Source organism: Phocoena phocoena, chromosome 18, assembly GCF_963924675.1.
Source record: "Phocoena phocoena chromosome 18, mPhoPho1.1, whole genome shotgun sequence".
NCBI lineage: Eukaryota > Metazoa > Chordata > Mammalia > Artiodactyla > Phocoenidae > Phocoena > Phocoena phocoena.
The window spans coordinates 78,440,060-78,454,450 of NC_089236.1; the positions used below are offsets into that span (position 1 = coordinate 78,440,060).

A 14,391-nucleotide genomic window follows, 5' to 3' on the forward strand; every position below is an offset into this window, starting at 1 on the left:
AAATAAAACGTTGAGCTTGGCAGCAGAAAAATTAAATTTCAGAAGTGCACCCTGAGAGAGGCCCCCACCATCCCACGGAGAGACACGTGTGCGCTAAATAAGCCTACCTGTGCTCATGCTAGGACTCGACGAGAACCTGCCGAGTAAAGAGTGCACTTTCTCAGAAAGCTGAAGTAAAAGAAAATAGTACAAGTTGCGGCATTCCTTCAGGTTGATGCTACACCAGCATTCGGAGTTGGTTAGCAGGAGGCCTCATGTGTCCAAGCGGCGGCCTCGGCCCTAAGAGCCGTGGAACAGGTGCGTGGTGCCCAGGACGGCGCTGTCGTGCCCCTCTTCCAGCTTCACGGAGTTGGAGGGCTCTATCACACTGCTCAGCTCAGGGATGCTTTCGGCAGTGTCTCCGAACCCGTGGTAGTGTCCGTAGTGCAGGTTCTCGCCGATATCTTCCACCCAGGAAGGCCTGCTGGCTATGCAGCTACTTGGACTCCCGTTCAGGTGCAGAGAGCCGCACATCTCGGGGTTAACGCTCGTGCCCTTTTCTGGCTCTTCAGTCCCATTAACACAGGGAGAACCCTGGCTACTCGGAAACGGCGGTCCTGGAACTAGTCCACCGCCAATTCCATTAGGTCCTGTCAAGCACTGGTCACTCCTGCTCTCCATCCCACTGAGCTGTGTTGTGGAGGGGAAGTCCAAATGTCCATTGATGAGACATCCATTTGTCAGTGTATTCGATACGGAGCTACTGTTTTTCGTATCTGCATTAAGAAATACACCTGTCACCAAAATTCAGAACCAGAGGGGAGGAGACAGTATAAAATGCTTCATTGCTGCTACTGTTTTAAAGGATTTATTTAGTTTCCTTTCTTTAAACAAACCAGTTCCTCTTGCAAGGCAAAAAACGGTGCATACGTGATTTAAAAGTAAAACACAACAGAAGCGTTTGCCTGGTAAGATAGGAAACATTTATAGATTTCATTAGTCTTGGGGAACCAAATGAAAGAACTTCAGCTGACAAACATACTGCATGAAAAACACCAACAGCACTGAACTGTTCTCAGTTTAAGACTACTTTGGAGAGCAGTTTTAAAAATCGTCACATGCGAAAAAGTCCATCAGAACTGAACGTGTTCCCACAAAGGGCTAAAATAAACCAAAAACGTCTCCAGCTTTTAAGAAATTAAAAAAAAAAGAAAAAGAAAGAAAAGCAGTTGATGAATGAAGCATGTGAATTAAGGAGGCTCCCGGGACGGAGTCTGACAGCGCCACAGGAGGCTCCTCAGAGCGCTTCCTCCAAGCCAGGGACGCGCACACAGGAATAGGAACAGGGGGCGCTTTCCTCAGCAACACTCGAATCCCACAGCACTTCTGCAAAATGCCACACAGCACTGTGAGACTGCAGGAAGAACCATGAACCCTAATGATTCCATGCACACAGTCTTGGGCCAAGAGCACAGTTCTGAAGAGTTTCTTCTGAGTTCAGCAGTTACAGTGACTACGATCTCCAAGGTTCCACTTTCAAAAACCATAATCTACACATATAGACATCTGTTAAGAGGGAGATGTCTTACGGGGAAAAATGTCAATCACAAAACGTTTGGACACATGGGAATAGGCAATTACAAGGTATTTTCTGTATAGTGAAACTCAAGGATTAATATTCATGTTCACAGGAATTCACAGAACAGTACAGAGAATGATCTAAAATTACGACTTGCTTAATGATGTTAAAATTTACCCCAGTGTTCTGCACTATTCAAGTAAAGTGTGACATTAAATACGGAAGCACTGACTCTGTAACCTCTAGAATGAGGACACACAGGTGCGTGTCCCATGACCCTAATACCCCGCACACTATGACCCCCGACTGGCACCCAGACATAGGTTTCTGTGTGTCCTGAAAATCTTTCTGATGACAAAAAAAAATCACATCTTGTTCCATGAACAAAAACATCTTCTAAACATTCTATTAATCATCAATTTCCTGGCAGTTTAAGTGACACAGTTTAACAGCTGCTATACATTCTTCAGCGGATTATGGATTATTTCTTTTCAAATTGAACGACAGATTTTCTATTTAGTTAAACTTAAGGCTGGAGAACAAGTGTTTGAAGAACTAAACATGAGGTGAAATTAAAACAAGTTATTCCCAGGGAAATATTTATTTATTTTCCCCCCAAAATAAACACTTTTCCTGGGTAATAAAACTCGAGTAGGATGTTGACCTTGATAGTTAGTAAGACAACTATACTACTACTAACAAAGACAGAAACTATGTTTTTAGGTGACTGGGCCTCAGAAATCCGAGTTAACTAGACTGATGTTTTTTTGTTTAATGTTCACTGCATGTGTATCAGTCTTCTCTGGTGCCCAGCTAAAGTAAATTAGCTCCATTACGCATTCTCAAAATCAAGGCTAGTTGTAACCCCATGTCATTATGAGACATCTAGTAAAACTGAGCATGAGAGCAGCAAACCTCCCAGAGACTGGCTAAGACCTACGGCTGCTTGGTCAGACCCGCACCTGCCGACGGTCTGCAGGACCGCCCAGGGCCACCCGTACACTCTGTTCCAACGTGCCTTCCAGGACTCGCCTCTTGCACCCCATCCCCTCGCCCACCTACTGCAAGTGACCGCTAGCAATTCCATACCTTTTGTTTATTCATTCAGAGAGTGTTATAAACGAAGTGATGAAAAACATGGGGAATGCTTACTTGGCACCTGTCATATGGGATGAGTTGAGTTTAAACATTAGCCTTTTCAACGTTAGGTTCAAGAGCAGCATTAAGTTTAATCCGAAAACCGAGAGAATTAATGTTTGAAGATTAAAGAGTGATTACTTCTGCCTTTTTAAAAGCATGTAGCAATGACATTTTTTAAAAAACTGGCTTTGAGTTCTGTTATTTATCTTTAGCCAAGATCTTTAAATGTATTATCCAATCAGAGTTTCCCTTGGAAAATCTACCCATTTCATTTAAGTATTTGGCAAAATGGTGACTCCATCCGTAACAATTCTGTAGCTTCCAGAAAGATGTACACATTTTCTTTTCACCTTAGTGAACAAAAATGATTTTTTTCATGTACCTCTGGGAAACAATATATATAATCTTTTCTCCCCAGTAAAGAATTTAGCATACAGATATAATAATAAAACTTTTAAAAAACCAGTATCTATTTCCAAATATATTAACACATTAAGAGAATGGCTAAAATGTTTTCATGGTCACCTAGATAAAAGAATGGTAGAGGGCTTCCCTGGTGGCGCAGTGGTTGAGAGTCTACCTGCCGATGCAGGGGACACGGGTTCGTGCCCCGGTCCGGAAGGATCCCACGTGCCGCGGAGCGGCTGGGCCCCGTGAGCCATGGCCGCTGAGCCTGCGCGTCCGGAGCCTGTGCTCCGCAACGGGAGAGGCCACGGCAGTGAGAGGCCCGCGTACCGCCAAAAAAAAAGAAAGAAAAAGAATGGTAGAAAAAAGCATTCGCTAAATGGCTAAATCTTTAAATAGTAAAAGAAACAAAGCCCTTACCTTTAAAAACCGAAAATGACTATAACTGTTTTAATATACCGATTTTCGTGAAAAGCGTGTTCTGTGAGACACGGTACTCAGCATCTTAGCAGACTCAGAGTGAGCGCCACACAGACCAAAGCAGCCAGGAATGCTGAGTTAGAGACTTCACAGTGGCCTGACCGGTTACACGTCAAAGCCACAACATCTACTAGTTCTCAGTGTTTACAGCCAGACATTCCTTTTGCTGTTTATCGCTTCGAAATTACTAGCAATAGATGTTCGTTTGGTAGAGTCACCCCAAGGTCCTATGTCAGAAAATGAAAAGCGTGAAACCTCATTAAACAAGGCACATTGAGCAAAAGTCTCAAATCAAAATAGGAAGATTGCACTTATATTTCTCACATCCATAAAATGCACCAGAACACTTCTCCTTATAGCTACAAACTTGTCCAAGATATGCAGATTATAGCATAACATTCTTTAAAACACTGGACAAAGTGCAAAAACTGCTCGAGCGAACGCATGTTAGAAATAACACGCATACTGGTTCTTGCAACGGCAGGGGGTCTGCATTGCTGAAACAGTATAGATTTCTATTTCTTTCGGTCCAACAGAACCACCCTCCTGCTGTTTGGTGTCTTCGACCATTGGACCGCTGCTGTGGCTAACAGGGAACTGTCCACTCCCACCTGTTACAAACTCTCTATCGACGTGCATGCTGTCAGCATCGTCTTCCGCCTCGCCATTCAGGAGCGGCATGGGGTCATCCGAGCTTTGAGCTGTACAGAAAACAAAGGCAATTTTAGGTTCCCTACACCGAAGCAGAGGACTTAACACAGATGCTTCTCATTCCTTGTCAGAGCACTGGAGGCTCCAAAACTGTCAGGTAACTCTACAATCTAGGGATTATTAATGGACTTGGCACACTACCAAGAAACGTACTTTCCCCAACAGAAAACAATTCCTCAAATGTGCAGTTTCGATGAAAAGTCATGGCATTTCAGATACCTACTTGAGATTTACTTGTCGGCATAAATTTTCACTTAGGGCTGTTATTTGGACAACGTAAAGCAGTTATACAACTCAGAGACATTTCTAACTAGTTTTAAAGATTCAGGACACTCTACGTTATGCCCCCACATGTTCCTTCAGTTGTTTTTCATAAAGAAATGACACTTCTTGAACAACATAAAAACCATTAAAACGGTCCTCAAATTTAAAAAAAAAGTTAACTTATTCCATTAACAGAAAATAAAGTAAAAGCCAAGATCAAGACAGGTTTGTCCAGTACCACCCGAGAGCAGCTCTGGCCCTCTGCACCAAGATGCAACGCAACTGGAAACACCCACTAAACGTCTGGGTTCCAAGACATTTGGAAAGGACGCTACGCACGCACCTTTCTTATGAGACTCCCACTCCCGCATCTTGGAGAACAGCTCATGTGCACACTTGGCCACTCCTCCAGGGGTCACATACCCCGTGCAGCAATACCGCCTGCAACCCCGGGGTAGCCTACTGCTCGGGAGCAGCCACTCTCACGCAGCGTATGGCTCACCAGTCTTAAGCAGCACGCATTTTTACAAAATTGGATCCAAAGAAAATCACGTTCATGCCTCGCCTTTATTCATCTACCATGGCATGAATGCATCCCACCAAGTAAATTCAAAAGGATCTTTCAAGTTGAATATAACCCACTGTATGTCTGGATTACGGTTCACCCACCACCCAGCTCCCCACTGCGGTGTGGGTGGCTCCTTTTCTTTCCTATCGTGAATATACCATAACTAACATCCCTATAAATGCACCTTTGCATACACTTCTGGTTCTTTTCCAAGATAAACTAGAATGATTTCTGGGTCAGAGGGTATATACAACAAATAAGTAACAACTTTCAGTGTAATTTCTTTCAAATAAACATTTAAAAACAGAGAGACCTGAACAGTGCAGCTTCAATTACTTCTAATTTTGGACACACACGAGTCATTTTCAATATAGGAATGAGCGTTATCGGTTCCAGAGTATTCTCCAAACTGTTGCAACAGTTTTAAATGAAAAAAAGCCTTAATAAAAGAGAAACACAAATTCTCAATGATCAGTATATGGAAGAAACAGAGCCGTGCGATTTATGCGGTTGAGAAAAAATCTGCACAGGTATGAAGCCAAAAGCACCCTACAGACGGAGGTGATGTAAAGCCAGAGGCAACAAACTGAGGACTTCAGTCTTGTGAAGCTTTTCTTAATCCTCCACCGGCCCCAAGTCAGTGACAGGCTAGGCTCCATCTTCGCTATGAAACAAGGTACTTTCAAAAAGTCAGTGGTAAACAGGACGTCTTAGAAAATGGGGGTGGGGGTGGGGGGCTGGGAGAGGGATGGTCCAGGTACTGGTTGACAGAAGCCTCACAACCTTCGGTTATCGGTCAGTCACCGCGGAGATGAGGGGCCTGCAGCAGCAAGGCCCACATTTGATGAGCCAGATAGGCAGTTTACTGAGAACCAGTGCAGGTTATCGGGGCAAAGCCACAGACGTCCTCATACAAAAGGTCAGACTTCACTGGGGGTACGGTGCAGACAGCTTTATGTAGCCATACTCTTAACGCCTGGTTCTGTTCTGGAATTCAGGGCCCGTGTTCCTTGGGGAAAGTGACATCTAGGTTATAGCGGCAGTTTCAGATCTCTGAAAGGCAGGTTTTAAAAAGAAAGCTGACGGGTGAGACACGAGGACCCCCCCCCTCCCCCAACAGTGCAACAAGAAAACAGCTTCATGAAGGCAGGGAATGTGTCTCTTCACTCCCCAAGCCCAGTGCCTGGCAGTGTTCCATCGATGAATGATGCCCAGGCTCTAGCCAGAAAAGGCACACACACAAAGCAAGCAAAACTATTAAGAGTAACGAGAGTAGTCATCTCAGGTCAGACTAGCTATAAAATGAAAAGGGACAGGAGGGCAGACCTGCCACTAGGGGGCCAGACGAGCTGGTGGCAAAGGGAGGGATTTTCAAAACAAAAGCGGGTATAGAGGAGCGGGCACAATACCACCTTAAAGCAGAGACTGATCCTTTAACCAGAGGCCTACGCAGTGCACTAGGGACGCTATCCTTTTACACGTGTCTTTTGTTCACGCAGGTAGCTGCTCACCAATAGAGCGGGATAACAACGAAACAGACCAAAGCTTTCAGGTTCTAGTAAAGAAAACTCTTGAACGTGGGAGGCACATGCTAATACAGACAGCCTAGAATTTAATTACCCTCTCCGTAGATATGCAATCTTTGCAAGGCGTTTTTCCCATACAGGCTCCATCTGCCCGGGATGTGCAGCCACGTGGCTGCTAACCTAGATGCCTAGAACCCTGGGTGATGTATTTTATACCGACGCCTTCATGTCTTTATTTCTAGCACCTGGAAACGGGAAGGGCTGAAACAGCTCAACGGGAGCACTGAGGTTGTAATCATTTACCTTTTAAAACTGCACTATAAGCCATGAAATTAAAATTGGCCTTTCAGAGTTTTGAAGGACACTGCATCTGGACTCGACTCCTTTCTCCACAGCCACGGAGCACGCCACCTGCGGCATTTTCTCCCAACACACCTATCGCCATTGCCAAAGGAACTACCGAAATATTCCAGGCCGCATCTGAGAAAAGTGGCTTGTAGACATTTCAGAAAAAGAATTTTCTTCCAAAAGTATCCATTTTGATTCTATTTGTTTTAGAAAAGAAGCACTTTCCCTTGCCATTTTCCTATTCCAGTTAAAAGGAAAAATTACCGAACATTTGTTAAAAGCGTCCTTATCTTTTACTTTGACTGCCAAAGCAGGTATTTGTTGACTAGACATGACTTCAATACACGTTAGACGATGCGTATTTATGACAGAAAATCACCTAGGATTGGCTCAAAATAAACCCTCCCAGTTTTCTTCCCCCAGAGGTGGAGTCATGACCAGGTGTGACCACTGCCTAAGAAGCCCCTCATCCTTGACCTTGGGGCCAGTAAAGATGCTCTATTCGGGAAGGTGCCCAGGGCAACACAGAAACCCGCACCTGAATTTTCATCTAAGACTTGAAAAAAACTCCTAAAGCCAGATACCAGTGAGATTCTAAAACTAAACAATTTCTGATCAAGGAGTTTTAAAACACAGGAAAAGCCTTCCTTAACTTTTAAAGACAGGGAGGGGTCTGCAGCATTACAGAAACTGTGCCATCCAGGAAGCTTATTTTCGTGCTGGCTAGGTCAACTTAGGAAGACGTGCCTTTACTGTACAAGCGGCACCCCACGCACCCCAAGACGCAGAACATGCACACAACAGGATTTTGACTGCCAGGCGCATTTACAATGCACATCTAGGGCTCGTGAGAAACGCCTCAGCAGACTTAACGTTTAAGGCAAGGAAATCTCTTACGAGGCAAAAACCAGTGTACACAGTCCTGTGCTTTAAGATGTGAACACTTAGTTAACAGGGCGCCACCACCCAGGCACAACCCACACAGCTGACACCGTGCGATGTGTGAACGCTGTCAAGCACTTTCACTCAGCGTGTCAAGTGCAGCCTGCGGCCGGGGGACCGACTAGTGGTTCAGTCCTCTGTGCCTCTTGAGGGGGCCAGTGTGGGAAATCCTAGGTGCTGACCCACAACCAAGGTTACCTCACACCACTCTGGCCTTCCCACTGAACCGGGAGCTCTGACCACTGGGGGACCCTGTTCTCCATGAAACGAACCGGGAAGGAAATGTTTCCTTAGTGGTTTCCCCGCATTACTAATTACAACTGTTCTCTTCTACTATACAGTACATTTTACCCAGATTAACTACCTTCGCAAAGAAAGGTCCTGTTAAAATCACACCACCACATAAAGCCAGTAGCAAGGTGGTTCTACCACGCGGTAACCTTTCGTGGGACTCCTGCCATGGCCCCAACTGCAGCAGACTGGGGGTGGGGAGATTCAAGAGGGCAGGTTAGTGAAGGTGCCAAGGACACGGAGAAGCAGTGACAATTGTGGAAACACTAACGAGGGATCTGGGGTTCTGCTAAAAGAACACGGAAGGGAAGGTGCATGTGACACAGACCACCCGGAACAAAGCGTGCCAGGACCTGGCCCTGGCTGATTCCCGCTGCAGCTGCCACAGTGTGCAGAGGACGAGGTGCGTGAGGTTTGCTGAGCTCAAGACTAAAACAGAAAATCACTTGGTTCTTAAATGTCATTTCATTCAGACTGTATTTATAAAATGCTGTGTCTTTGGGAACTGAGCTAAAACAATCATTTGTTACTGCAATGCAATTAGGAATGTTCTCTGGTCAAATTTTTAAAAGTAAATACAGCCATTTACTGCAAGTTTGGGAACACTAAAGATACACGAGAAGTTACTGAAGTCTTTAGTGTATGTCACATACATGGAACTACATTACCAATTTGATTTCTATCAATCATCTGAAGTTTTAAGTCATTAGCTAACCTGTATCACTTAACAAGCTCGTTAAGCCACACCCTTCCTCCTTTCTCGTCTTTTTAAGCCTGGTCAAAACGAACAATTCAGAGCAGAAAGTGGAGGGAGATTCTCTATCTTAAATTCATCCTGGGGATCGTCGCCTGAGCAACTTCCTACTGCTGACTTGAAGCTAAGTCATGCTGTATTTTTCCTAAACGGTGTTTTATATTAAATACCTAACACGTGACATATGAGATGCTAAGCTCAGTAATACATCTATTTGACTAAAACAAAACCGTGAAGTCAACTTAACACGTGAGGTCTGGTACCACCACAGCCTCTCACTGATGGCAACTGTTAACCCCAAATAAAACTGTAGGTTCCTGGGTCAGTTTGTAACTCACACTGCCTCTCCCCAGTGAACACTCTGGAGCTGCACCCCAACAATTATGGATTAAAAACAAGATAAAAAGTTTCTCTCATGGATGGGAGTGGCATTCTTCTCTATCCTGGATCACTGATAATTGGGACACGCTTTCCAGGAATACATTTGTGGATAATCGCAGTTACTCCTGAAGATTAACTAGAATGCTCACAGACCTAACACAAATTTTACCGCGCAGCTGCCGCTGAAGTCCCGAGGTCCACCTGTCATTCCATCCTGAGCAAATGGTTGGTAAACAGGGAGGAAAAGAAAACCCAACCAACCCAAAACCTAGTTATATATACTGATACTTCCTTGCACCATCCTAAATGAACAAAATCCATACCGGGGAAAACACTACCCCAAAGTACTTTTCATTTATATCCACCACCCACATAGCTTTGGATTTTATATCACCTTCGAGAGGACAGTTGTAGCCACAACTATCACATCTGTGTTCTGACCAGAGTGCATTCTGATACTGGTGTGAATGACCACATGAAAGGCATTTAAAGTATGAATGTCTGTAGTAAAACTTGCTTCCAAGGACAGTCTGTATTTGAGCAGAACAAATTATCACTGCATTACGTTCTCTTACATCAATAAGGTTTCCATGGGAAAAATTACTCCGATTACCTTAAAATATCTGAAAGCAGTTTATTGAGAGAGATCCTACTCTCTATGGAGAGGAGTAGGTTAACTTTCACATTCGTGATTCCAAACTTAAAAAAGTTAAGAGTCAATTTTACAGGACACATACATCTTTAAGAGTTGGCTTAGCCAGAAAAATTTCTGGAAGTGATTGCTTTTGTGAATATATATTCCACACTAAAAACATCAATATGTGTAGTTATTAAATTCTAGTAAGACAGAATAGACTAAGTTTATTGGTAAGGTCCACGCTATGCATTTATGTTGCCAAGATATTATTCCAGGCATCTATTTTTAAAACAGCAAACTTAAATTGCGCCCCCCCAAAAAGATTTAAAATTTCTCTAAATACTTTTACATGTGAAGTTATTCAAAGATGTATTTTATATGCATGTTACACAAGGGGGTAAACACATATTTTTTTACTCTGGCATGAGAACTAAAAACTTATCTACAAAATGAGTAATTCAGAATGAGCAAAACCTCAAGCTCACACATTTATATAGCAAATCAAAACAAGATGTCAGAAATTAAATGAAAATGAACTAAAGCAACATACCAAAAAAAAACAAACAAACCCACACACATACAAAAAAACCCCCGTCACAGAACGTAAATAACTACACAGCTATTGAAGCCAACTATTATTTCACTTAGAAAATTCAGGCAGTTGGGAAGAAAAACCTTGTTTTAGTAATTGAGAATTACTGCCCCAATACCCCATTCACAGTGAGTATGTTATGGTAAAAGGAAAAAAGAGAAACCTTCTCCCAGAGAAAAGAAAAAGGAGTGCAGGGGCAAGGGTGGGACGAAGGCCCATCTGTTCTGCATGCGCATCCACACACATGCACAGTCCTGAGTGACGTGTGGGCTGAACCTCAGGGGCCAGTAGCCACGCGAGGGCCCGGAAACAGGAGCTGAGATGTCAGGTGCACGTGCTGAGGGTGAGAAGACCCCCGCTCTCTCCACGTGCACTGCAGCAGCACTGAGGCTCAGGTGTGCGTACTCATCACCTGCAAACTCAAACGCCAGGCTGCAACCCCATTTTCTTCTCAACTGGCACCCTCGACCTGAGCACTAAGGAATGGGCACTTTGGGAAAGCTGCACTGTGAGTTTCATGTGCAAAACACCAATCTCTAACTCAGTCAGCCAAGACGAATCCCTGTCTAGAGGAGGAGAATACAATCTCCCAAATACCTGCATGATTATTCAAGCCCTATTTGTGCACCCCCAGGGTCTAGGAAACAAGTTCTGAAGTTTTAGGAATCCTTGGAAAGGCTTGAAAGAGGTACTTCAATAAGAAGATACTGGCCAATTCAACCGAACTTAAAACCTGATGAGACTAGTTTAAAACTCTTTAGGTACATTTGAGTCTTCTTAGAATGTTAAGTGACATCCTTTTTAAAAAACTAAACAGAATTTAAGATTTATCCTATACACTAACATGATATGGACACCCGTCCAATTCTTGCATGAGGTCGTAGAGTGAAGCTAACGATACCATCCCAAAATTATTAACCAGGCATTAAACAAATCAAGGAATACTTTTTGAAGTTTAGACATACCTTCAGGTTGTGCATGTGATTTTTATACCTTTCTAAAAACGATTAGGCCCGTAACTTACAAAAGCTATGAATCTGAGAAACTATTACTTTTAAGTTCATACATTCATTTCTATAGAAAAGTCACATAATCACAAGTTTTTATACTGACCAACATTTTAAAAGTTGTGAAGGAGATGATACAATTTTACTGACTCTGTAGGAGAAATGTTTTTGTTTGGATAGACTCCAGTTACACAAAAGAGGCACAGCACTGGGAAGAGGATAAAGCTGACACATTAAAGTCAACTGAGGTTGACTTTAGGTTTTGCTCAGACTATACATGTACAGTTGTTGTTTTTTTAAAGCCGAAGGGCACAACTTTGTAGTTATCTCCGGCAAAGTTATCTGAGTGCATAATTTCACCATGATTACTTTTCACCGTCATCTCTAAATTTCCCTTTCCAAGTAAGTTTGCTAAATATTCCTGCCAAGCCAGTAATTCTTCTTAATTTTCCCCCCTAAATGAAAGGGAGATTTTTTTCCTCAACCGTAAAGAGTGACTAGCTGACACTTATTTACAAACCCCGAAACCATCTAAAGATAAAAAGGTGGAAGAACACTTAAAACTAAAAGAACTTACCTTAGAGACTTAAGTCCTCAATGTCAAAGTGGCACACCAGGCCTTGCTGTGACAAACACACACCACAGTGTCCAATGCAAACATCTACCTTCCCAGATGTGAAACTGTATTTTACTATCAGACCAACAATTGTTGTAAGCCCAGGAAAATTCACAGGAAAAGAAAAATGAGGCACGGGGGCAGATTTTTTTTTAATAGTTGTATTTCAAACAGGAACAACAAACGAGAAAAATCTAATTCGTGGCAGGTAAACCTGGGTGTGCAGAAAGTTATATACACACATTTACACTTCAGCTGTCAACACTGCCCTCTCATATCCTCCCCTTTCGTTAAATGGCCAATCTTCAAAGTGGCAACACAGGAAAAACTCCTCCATCACTGCACCAGAGTCCTCCGGGCACAGTACCCCTTACGTGAAGGAGTCATCTCGAAGGCGCTTTCAGCCATAAAAAAGAAAACATGTTAAAGAGAGGAAACAAGTTCGCTCTTTCCCACCCACAAAGCGGTCTCACCTGTGGTTCTAGCCTTCTTTACTCCAAAGGGTTCCGAATCTTCCAAGCATCTCTTGCGATTTGTTCCCACACTAATGTGATTAGGAAATACATTCGGATGGCCCCCATTGAAGGGGCCACCGTTATGGAAAGGATTCAGATGACAACTCTGGAGGTTCAAGAGAAACTGGGTACACTCTTGGAAACCCTGGGTTTGAGCAATGTCTGCTGCCGTCAGGCCACTGGCATTTCTCAGGCTGTACGACACAAAAACACTGAATTACATCCCATCACCATTTGCATCTGGTCTCTGTTCCTGCTGAACTAACTGACTATCTGCAGGGGATATGAAAGAGCATACAGATTTACAGCAAGTCTGAATTAAGGAAGGAGTTACTCATCCTAGCTCTGTAACTAACTTCTCTCTTATGCACATTTGATTACTAAGCAAGATTTGGGAGATAGGAATTTAAAAATCAATATACTAAACTTTAAAAAAAGGCATCTTCCTATTTAACTTCTCAAAATCATTTTTTATGTTAGTCTGAAGAATATAAATTTATGCTAACTTCAGACTTAACCTGAAACTGAATTCTATATTATCTGCACTTAATAATCCATTCCTTTAGCTCGAGTAAAATCATAACAAACAAACATGTACTGAATTGTCCATGGCATTTATAACAACTGGCTTCCTAACAACAAAGGCAACTGGCTTAATGACAAGCCAGAAGTTGTGCTAACATGTGACACTATAAGTGGAAGTTCAGAAGGATGTCCTGAGACTAATTTATCATCAGACTGGAGATCTGAAAAGCTGAGTTTTTTGTGTTTTGTTTTCTGGCCTTAGGAAAACTTGCAGAAGTTCAGAGCATCTGAGTGGGTGCTTCCTTCTAATACTGTCCTAGGAACTCATCCCCCTAGGCTGAGTCCTACCATCAGAAAGAATCAACATCATCCTGCGTGGCTAACAACATTAGCAAGTAACGTCCGACGTCCTCCGCATTAGCTAAGAGTCAGACTAAACCAGAGGTGGTGGCAGAATATAAACGAAAGCTCTAAATAAGATGAATACGAAAGAACCAGTTGAAATTGTAAATCTTAATTAGGAAACAATAAAAACGGAGGGAACAAAAGCAACTCCACGTTGAAGTTCCCCTGGAAGACAAGAAAATACACTGCTCTGTGAAATAAGTCTGTAAGAAGCAAGACAGGTTGGCTGCACACTGATCCACTGAAACTGGAGAAGCACTGAAGGGCCGAGGCAGTACCACACCTCCCGGCGAGCTCTGCCACAGACAGTGCAGCTGTGACCAAACACAGGCCTCGTCTTGTTCCCGAAAGAACAGGGCACAACCCTGGATGCTTTTTCCCTAGATTAACGTGAATGAAAAAAAAAGCCATTTCAGGGAGAAAACTACAGAATCAGGGACAAATAAGGATTTTCCATTTTAAACATAACAATAAGCCCTGTATTCCTATTTCCAGCCATCATACGCAGAAGGTTCCAAACTCAGAAATGAAAAAGCTATATACTTTTGGACAATCACTAAATACGTTCCCACTTTTAAAAGCATGAGATAAAGAAATGTATCATACATTTTGAAGAAAGGCAAGAGCCCAAACTCAATCTGATCAAATATAAAAGAGACAAAACTTGAAAATCCCCAAAACCAACAATATTTTCTTAAAAATATAAGGCAGTTGTGTGCAGGGCTA

The 14,391-nt window shown here is 43.0% G+C and overlaps 1 protein-coding gene across 1 annotated transcript in view; it reads right to left on the reverse strand.

Moving 5' to 3' along the window:
• Window positions 1-224: 224 nt before the first annotated feature.
• ANKRD10 (ankyrin repeat domain 10) overlaps window positions 225-14,391 on the reverse strand; it is a 31,974-nt gene continuing 17,807 nt past the window's right edge. Inside the window, exons 4-6 of the mRNA XM_065896156.1 lie at window positions 12,694-12,929; window positions 4,195-4,284; window positions 225-755 (exon numbers count right to left, since the gene is read on the reverse strand). Coding sequence (XP_065752228.1) covers window positions 280-755; window positions 4,195-4,284; window positions 12,694-12,929 — 802 coding nt within the window. The 3' untranslated portion in view covers window positions 225-279. The remainder of the gene's footprint in view (window positions 756-4,194; window positions 4,285-12,693; window positions 12,930-14,391) is intronic.